The sequence below is a fragment of the Mus caroli genome, chromosome 8 (assembly GCF_900094665.2).
Source record: "Mus caroli chromosome 8, CAROLI_EIJ_v1.1, whole genome shotgun sequence".
Lineage (NCBI taxonomy): Eukaryota > Metazoa > Chordata > Mammalia > Rodentia > Muridae > Mus > Mus caroli.
In genome coordinates, this window is record NC_034577.1 from 75,489,156 (window position 1) to 75,498,311 (window position 9,156).

A 9,156-nucleotide genomic window follows, 5' to 3' on the forward strand; every position below is an offset into this window, starting at 1 on the left:
CGGCAGTCAGAGCGTGGAGGCGCATGCGCCTAGCATAAAGTAGAGCTGAGAGAAGGCGGAGCATGCGTAAGGCGAGTAGTCGGTACTACGCGTGCGTGGGGCATGGCCTCACGGGCGGGAAAGAGAGAGAGGGCTGCAGGTGTGAGGGCGCGGCAGTGTCACGTCCGTGGCTCCTCACCGCCGCACCTCGTTCTGTTAGGCTTTGTGGTGGAGTGGGTGCGGGTGTAGGTGTGGATGCTCCTGCTGTCCCGTCTGTGGCGCAGGTCTTCAGGAGCCGAGTCCACAGTGTCAGGCTGCCGGCCTTCCTGTCTCCCACCGCCAGTTTGCCATGCGGTCCCCGTGACTGCCTATGTGGGTATTTTCTCAGAACGTCACGCCAGTGACCTAGGCGACCTATTCCCCATCAGATCCAGGTTGACCTCGTCCCGACTAAGGACAGAGCAACTTCCATTACTGCTGTGGCCCAGGTTGGTTCTGGCTTGCCTTGGGTCCCACAGTCAGAAGACATTGGCCGGAAGCCACTCCTGACGCGGGGTAGCCCTCCTAAAGTCTTGTGTGACTTTGGTGGGTCTCCAGAGACCTCTCAGAAGCTTCCAAGTACCCCATGTCCCAGATAATTAAGCTTTGGGCGGGGGTGGGGGAGAAACGTAGTTGTCTCCAACCCAGAGACTCCAGCAGATACCGTGAAGAGGACAAGATCGTTCCTTCACACAGGGAAAGGGTGTGAATGGCTACCTGGCCATGGTCCAAGGTGGCTATGACCTGTTGCCCCACCCAGTGTCCTGCTGGAGACCAGCTGACTCCCCTCATCAGGCTGCCAAATGGGCCCAGTGGAGGAGGGAGACGACAGGGTACAGATGGGGACATACAATGCTGCCAACAGCTGGACAGTTTGTTTGTTGTTTTCAGATTTCTCAGGGAAAGATAAAATGAATAAGAAGAAACAGCGGAACTCAGGTATTTGGTTTATTCAAATTGGCTTTTTATTTTATTTTTATTTTTAATTTATTTCCAGGCAGAGTTTTATGTATATCCCTGGCTGGCTGTCCTAGAACTAGCTCTCTAGATCAGGCCTCAAACTCAGAGACAAACCTGCCTCTGCTTCCAGAGTGCTGGGATTAAAAGTATGATTCACCACCACCTGGCCTCAAATTGGCTTTTAAAATATTTATTTGAGGTACTAGGCATGGAACATGGGGCTTCCTGCATGATAAAACACTCTACCATGAAACTACACCTCAGACCCAAGGTGATCTTTTTAAATTTTTTATGTATGTTTTTGAGATGGGGGAGGGGATTCTTGCCATGTGGGCCGACTAGTTTTATGTCAGTTTGACACAAGTCATTTGGGAAAAGGGACTCTCAATTGGGAAAATGCCTCCAAAAGATTTGCCTGTAGCCAAGTGTGTAGTGCGTTTTCTTGATTAATGATTGATGTAGGTGGGTCCAGCTCATAGGCGTGCTGTCTGGAGGCAAGTAGTCCTAAATTATATAAGAAAGCAGTTAGCTGTGGGCAAAAGCCAGTAAGCAGCATTCCTCCATAGCCTGTGTGAGTTCCTGAGGTTCCTGCCCTGACTTTCTCTGGTGATGGACTATGATACAAAAGTGTAAGTGGAATAAACCCTTTCTCCCTTGACTTGCTTTTGTTCATAGTTTTATGGTTTTTCTAGTTTTTATTCCAACAATAGAAATCCTAACTAAGACATCATGTAGCCCAGGCTGGCTTTGAGCTTATGATCTTCCTGTCTCAGCTTTCCAAGTGTTGGGATGATAGGCCTGCGGCACCAAGCCCAGGTGTTCTGATGTTTTGTAAATGGGATCTCAGTATGGGGCTGCAGAGGTGACTCAGTAAAGTGCTTTCCAAATAAAGCGTGAGGACCTGACCCCAGTGGCCAGAACCGTGTTTAAAAAGCCAGGCATGGGGCTGGTGAGATGGCTCAGTGGGTAAGAGCACCCGACTGCTCTTCCGAAGGTCCAGAGTTCAAATCCCAGCAACCACATGGTGGCTCACAACCATCCACAGCGAGATCTGGCGCCCTCTTCTGGAGTGTCTGAAGACAGTTACAGTGTACTTACATATAANAAANAAATCTTTAAAAAAAAAAAAAAAAAAAAAAGAAAGCCAGGCATGGTTGGCCCTTGTTTGTAATCCCAATGACTTGCTGGTGAACAAGTCCAGCCTGCTTGGCAAGTTCCAGGTCAGTGAGAGACCCCCATAAAACAAGGACAGGGCTGGGGAGATGCCCGGGTGGGTCTGGTGCTTGCTGTGTGAACAAGAGAACTTGAGTTTGGACTCCTAACACTCACATAAAAGCTGGGTATGGTGGTGCATGTCTGTGCCCCAGCACTAGAGATGGGCAGTGGAGACAGCTAGTCTAAACACCACAGGGCCCTCCAGGTTCAGTGAGAGATCGTCTGTCAAAGACAAATAAAAATTTTTTAGAAGATACAGATGAAGAAAGGTGCCTAATATTGACCTCTGACTCCACGTGTTCACTCATGCTCAGGCAAGAGCACTGGCATACACATGCAGGTGAACACACACACACACTCCCCAAGGTGGAAGGCTCCCGAAGAAGGACACGAGGCATCGTGTTCTGGCCTGTACACATGTACTCCCTCCCATACGCTCTCTTTCTCAGACTGACCCTGCATTCTTCTTGGGCTCGGGTGACTCTCCTACCTTAGCTGTCTAAGTAGCTGAGACCACAATACCACCACCAAACCCAGGTCTCCATAGCACTTCTTTCCCCACCCCCTTACCCCTCCATAGCACTTCTTAATAGCTGCTTCTCATCAGAGCACTAATATGACAGCCTTAAGCACCTTCAAAGATAGTGAAACTTTAGTACAGGCTAGTAAGAATAATAGAAATTATGGAGAAGGCTTATCATTTAAAAAAAAAGAAGAAGAAGAAGAAGAACTTTCTAGTGTTTCCCCGAGCCTCTGATCCCAAGGCTAGGGGACCAAGAAGTTTTCCCCAGTTTAGGTTTCAGGCAGAAATGTAACCACCTCAGAGATGATTCCTGCAGAAGGCTAATGCCAGATCATCTGGTATGTTACTATTTCTGATCTAGATCCAAAAATGTGATTAGTTGGTCTCTGTTCACTGTAATTGTGGATAAGTTTGTACCTCAGTTCCCAGTTAAGTAAATGAGTGATAGAGAATGCACCTACCTTGGTTTATTTTATGTTCTGCAGTGCTGGGGAGAAGCCAGGGCCTCGTGCTCTGAGACAAGTGCTCTACCACTCTGATTTACCCCTAGCAGAAAGCCAGATAAAGGCACCCCTTGGTCTGTCTTCTGACTGACCCCAGTGTGTTCATGGGTGCCACTGTAGCTCCCTGCCCATGTGAACTGTGACTGACAGAGTGTCTCCAAGGGTAGCCATCTCACGACCTGTTGACCTTGCCCTACCTAAATAATAATAATAAAATCCACTACTGTCTGTGGGACCCATCTGCCAAAGTGCCACCAAGCAGCCACTATGTCACTCCATCTGTGTCCTTATCATGTGGAAGGGGATGCTCCTGGTTCCTCATATCCTAAGCTATTTATCACATGTGTGTATATCTGGATAAAATTTGTGTGCCCAAGATTTTGTTTGGTGATGATGTTGTATGTGGTTATGGGAGAAAGATGCATTTTCCCCCATAAAACTAAAAACTTGGAGTCTGCCATTTCTTGGTTTTCCCATTGCCAGCCCCTCCCCCACCAGGTCCCTGAACTTACATACCACCTCTGTTCCTGTCCCTGCATTCTGAGATTAGGGAGCCCAGGCTCTTTCTCCTCCCCCCCCCCACGCCCATGAGAGGTCACCATTTCTCACACCGGCTGGTTTAGCAAAGGTCCAGTGGGACCTTGATGCCCGGACGTGGGGATTTTGAGAGGGCATACCCTTTCTTGTGTCTTCTATTATAGTGGATAGTCAGTCACATATTTTATTTTATTTTGTTTTTTTTTTTGAGACAGGGTTTCTCTGTATAGCCCTGGCTGTCCTGGAACTCACTCTGTAGACCAGGCTGGCCTCAAACTCAGAAATTCACCTGCCTCTGCCTCCCAAGTGCTGCACCTGGCTTGGTTTTGGTTTTGGTTTTGGTTTGTTTGGTTACATATTTTAAAAAAGTAAACGAATTCACCATAACTAAGTGTCATAACATGAAAGAATATAAAATGTTAACATTTTAAGCCAAACAAATAAAATAAAACTCATTTTATAAGGAGTGAGGGATTGCTCAGTTAATAAAGTAACCTTGTGACCATGAAGACATGAGTTCATTCCCCACAGCTCATGTAAAAGCTAGGTGTGGTGACACATGCTCGTAATCTCAGCATTGTGGTGGAGTGGCAGAGACCGGTAGATCCTTGGAACTTGATGGTCAGCCAGCCTAGCTTACTTGACAAGCTCTAGGTGAGTGGAGAAAGAACCTGTCTTAGTTACTGTTCTATTGCTGTGAGGAGTCACCATGACCAAAGCAGCTTAGGAAGCATGTAACTGGGGGCTTGCTTACAGTTTCAAAGAGTGAGTCCATGGCCATCACGGTGGGGAGCACAGCAACAGTCAGGCATCGTGGCATAGAAGCAGTTGCTGAGCGCTTACATCTTATCCATAGGCAGCAGGCCCAGGGAAAGTGGCAGGAAGGAGGGGAAGGGGAGGAGAGAGAGAGAGAGTCAGCAGAGACTAGGCCTGATTGTGGGCTTCTGAAACCTCCAAAAAGGATACACCTCCTAGTCCTTCGCCAAACAGTTCTGTCAGTTAGGGACCAAGCATTCAAATATATGAGCCAACGGCAGTTATTCTCATTCAAACCACCACAACACCTGAGGAAGGCTTCTGCCCTCCACACATGTGCTCCGTACACACATTTTTTTAAAAACTTTATGATAATTCAATGGATCAAAGTGCCCCAGGACCCACATGGTAAAATGACAGAACTGACTCTCACATATGCCTCCCTGATATACATATAAATAAATGTAATTTTTTTGAGACAGGGTTCCTCTGGGTAGCCTTAGCTGTCCTGGAACTCACTCTGTAAATCAGGCTGGCCTCAAAATCACAAAGATCTACCATCTTCTGCCTCCTGATTGCTCGGATTAAAGGCATGTGCCACCACCACCCAGCATAAAGTAAAATTACTACATTTATTTACTAATTAAGCATTTGTTTCTTAAGTGCCAGGGATGAGCCCAGGCCTGGGACGTGCTCGTCAAGCACGCCACCTTAGTATCTTGGTTCTTGTTTGCCTGGGAGGGGGAATCTAGCTAGCTCCTTTGTGGGTGATGGTTGTAGATATTTTTATTTTCATATTGGGGAAGGCTATGAGGGAAGATGCTGTGACATCTAGTAAGTAGCAGCCAGGGCCACCGCTCCAAATTTACAGTTCCCAAGACAGCCCTTATAACACAGTGTCCCAGCCCAGTGTTCCCATGAGAATAGCTGTGCATGAGAATTCTGACTGGACAATCTAGCAGAATTCACTTCTTTGCAGTGCTGGGATGAACAAGGTGCTGGGGGCATGGCTCAGCTGCAGAATGCTCAAGCACCTTGTTCTTTTAGACTTAAAAAACTGTTCTGTCAGTTATGCTGGCAGCACTTGGGAGTCTGAGCAATTTGAGGCTAGCCTAGATCACATAGTTGAAAAAAGCCAAACTTCATTTTGAAGTAATTTGGGGGTTACTCATAAGTCTCAGAAATAGTTTGAGGAATCCTATCTTCTCTTCTCTAGCCTCCCCAGTGTTAATATCTAATGGAATATAAAGGCAGTGGTAAAACTGTTAAGGACAAGAAACCAACTTTATTATACTACTACATTAATCCTCCGTTAATCCTCTGCTGTGTACAGCTGGTCTCACTCAGGACAGGATCCACGATGAGTAGACTCAATCCCTGGATGACTAAGAGTACTGAGCAGGATATAAATGATATGTAAATCACTATATTACTTGGGGAGGTGGTCAGGAAATGTCTCTACATGGTTAATATAGGTGCATTTTTCTCCATCTGTGTGGTTGGTTAAACCTGTAAATGAGGAACCTACAGCTACAGAAAACTTTGCACACTCAAATCCTGGGAAGGTTCTCGTGTTCGTTCTCTCTCTCTCTCTCTCTCTCTGTGTGTGTGTGTGTGTGTGTGTGTGTGTGTGTGTGTGTGAGAGAGAGAGAGAGAGAGAGAGAAAGAGAGAGAGAGAGAGAGAGAACCCCGGAGTGTAGCTGAGTGGTGAAACATTTGTCTGGTATATGTAAGAAAGGCCCGGGTATCAAGTAATTTTAAAAAAATAAAACAAAACAAAACTTTTTCTTCATTTGGAAATAATAATAAACCCAGCTCAGTTGGTAGAATACTTGTGTAACATATGTGGAGCTCTGTGTTCTATCTCCAGTACCACATAAACCAGGAGGGATAGTGGACAGCTGTAATCTCAGCGCTGGGGGCCTGGAGGCAGAAGGGTCAGAAGTTCAAGATCACCCTCAGCTACATAGTGAGTTTCTGGCCAGTTTAGCTACATAAGTGCCTGTCATTGTTGCCACACTTCCCCAAAAGAAAGAAAACAAAACTTCCCAGGTAAAAACCAAAAACTTAAAGCATGCACACACCAAAAGAGGAGAAAAAATCCCTTGGAATTGGAATTATAGGCAGCTGACATGGGTGCTGGAAACCCAACCCAGGCCCCTCCTGGAAAAGAGCAGAAGTGCTCTAGCTCCTCACCCTATGCTTTTGTGGGTGGTTTGGTTTGTGTGGATGATGATGATGATGATGGTGATGATGGTGATGATGTGGTCCAGTCAAGAAGAGGATTTGTGCTACAATTATAGGCAATTGTTGACCGCAGTAGCTTTGAAACATCCAGTGTTACATGAGGTACTACAGCTTCCCGGTTACTAAGGCTTAAAACTCTGTCTTTCCTTGGGGATGGCTGAACTAGTTATTTATTTCTGAGACAAGCTCTTACTGTGTAGCTTGCTGGTGCTCAATATGCAGATTGTGCTGGCCTTGCCTACCTCTGGTGGCATTAAAGGTATATCATCACCACTGGCCATGTCACCACCCCAGACATGAGAATTGTACTCATTCTTTTTTTTTTTTTTTTTTTTTTTTTTGGTTTTTCGAGACAGAGTTTCTCTGTGTAGCCAAATTGTACTCATTCTTCCCTCAGTGAGACAAAAGTGATCAACAGCTCATACTTGTTTTGTGTAGAGTGCCCAGGCCACTTGGAGGCACAGGGATTTCTCTGACTTCGAGGAGAAAACCGAAAACAGCTGGGACCATAGCATGAGGACCACGGCAGGTTACCTCTCTTGGCTTTGGACTGCACAGCCCTAGAGACCTTTTTCTGTGTCCCCCCATATGGGGTAGGAAGAAGGTTCTGGCATGTGGTGAAAACAGGCCCTTTGCGTCCTGCATCTCCAGTTTTTGGTGTGGGACATGAGGTTCTACCTTATTTGATTTGAGTCAGTCCTGTGGAAGACTGATTATACAAAGTACTGTTCACAGCTGTTGATGCTTTGCCTTTTATTTTTGGTACATAGGTCCATTGAAACAGCCAAGCAAGCTGGTGTTTGGGATCAATCTCAGGCAACCGACCAAGCAAAGCTATTTATGTATGCCTTTTGTGGCAGAGTGAGAGGCAGAAGCATAAACATCTTTAGAATGTCCTGGGCCACAGTGCTGTTTAGAGCGAGCACCTGTGGGAGGAGAGCCTGGCAACAGTGTGAGCAGAAGATGGAAGACACCAGTAGCACTGGACACCCATAGGGTCTTAGTGAGGTCAGTGTGTGTCATGGAGACTGTTCAGCAAGTGCACAGCAATAGAGGAGCAGAAAAGTACTGGAGGGCTGTGGCAGGGCTTAGCAGCAGAGCACTTTCTGACATGTCCAGGGTCTTCAGTTCCATCCTAGCGCTGTTGTGTGGTTCTGTGTTCATGTTTGTGTATGTAGCTGTGATATGTGTGCATTTGTGGGTGCCTATGTATACAGAGACCAGAGTTCAGTGTCAGGTGTCTTCCTCAGTCACTCGCCACTTTATTTTCTGAGTCAGGGCCTCTCACTGGCCTGGAGCTCACCAGGTGGAGGGTGTGCCTGTCTCCAGTCCTCCAGAGTGGGGTCACAGATGGCTGCCACCATTCCTGGCCCTTACATTCATATTGTAGATTGGTTTTCTATTTTGTTCTACTTGCCTAGAAGAAGCCCAGTATACAGTAGGTACTCAATAGATGTACAGAGGACTCTTCAATGTGTAAGCGCTGGAGTTGAACCAGATCTTGTTCTTGGTTGCTTGGCAACAGCTTTCTTGCCTGGAACATGGCACCACAGGTGATGTGATGGTGCCCTCCTCATCCCTGCACTGGGAAAACTGAAGTAGAGCACCAGCTCTGGGCTAGCCTGGGCTACAGAACCAGACCTTGTCTAAGGAAATGAGGAAGGATGGCATCATGGAAGCACTCTGCCTCTAAGTCTCCTCATCACACACCAGGTCTTAGGAGTGTGCACATGTTACTTAGCAGAATGTTCACTTGCTGTGTTCACGGAACACAGGCTTAGAATGGGGATAGGTCTGAGCCAGCCATGACTGATGGTTTCTGTGTAAGGAAGTATCCTTCCTTCAGAAAATGGATATTCAAGCCAGGGCTGGTGGCACAGGCCTGCACTCTCTAAGTTGGAAGTCTAGAGAAGAAAACTGAGAGCTAAATCTTGCCTGGGCTACAGAGTGAGGACAAGGTTAGCCTAGGCAACTGTGCAAGACCCTACCTCAAAAATTTAAAAAGAAGTAGCTCCTTGGTAGACCGCTTGCCTACCTAGCCTACGTGAGGCCCTGCATTCAACCTCCAATACTGAGCTGGTGGCAAGAGACTGTGCGTGTGTGTGTGTGTGTATACATATACACATACATACACACATACCTAGTCTGTGTGATGTCCTATACATTCATTCTCCAGTACCGGCAGGGAGAATTTTATTTATGCCTACACATAATACAGGGTATGGCGGCATATGCCTGTAATCATAGCTACTTTGAAAGGGTGAGACAAGGGGATCACTCCTTAAAGGGAAGGAAGAAAATATTTCATAAGAAGTTTTAGGCTAGCCGGGCGTGGTGGCGCACGCCTTTAATCCCAGCACTCGGGAGGCAGAGGCAGGCGGATTTCTGAGTTCGAGG

At 46.8% G+C, this 9,156-nt stretch overlaps 1 protein-coding gene across 2 annotated transcripts in view; it reads left to right on the plus strand.

Annotated features, from left to right (window-relative positions):
* Positions 1-102: 102 nt before the first annotated feature.
* The window catches only part of C8H19orf57 (chromosome 8 C19orf57 homolog), a 24,171-nt gene continuing 15,117 nt past the window's right edge, over positions 103-9,156 (plus strand). The window contains exons 1-2 of one of the 2 annotated variants that reach the window (XM_021170438.2): positions 103-467; positions 910-957. In XM_021170438.2, coding sequence (XP_021026097.1) covers positions 930-957 — 28 coding nt within the window. In that variant the 5' untranslated portion in view covers positions 103-467; positions 910-929. The remainder of the gene's footprint in view (positions 468-909; positions 958-9,156) is intronic. The other variant, XM_029480327.1, reaches the window with a different exon arrangement.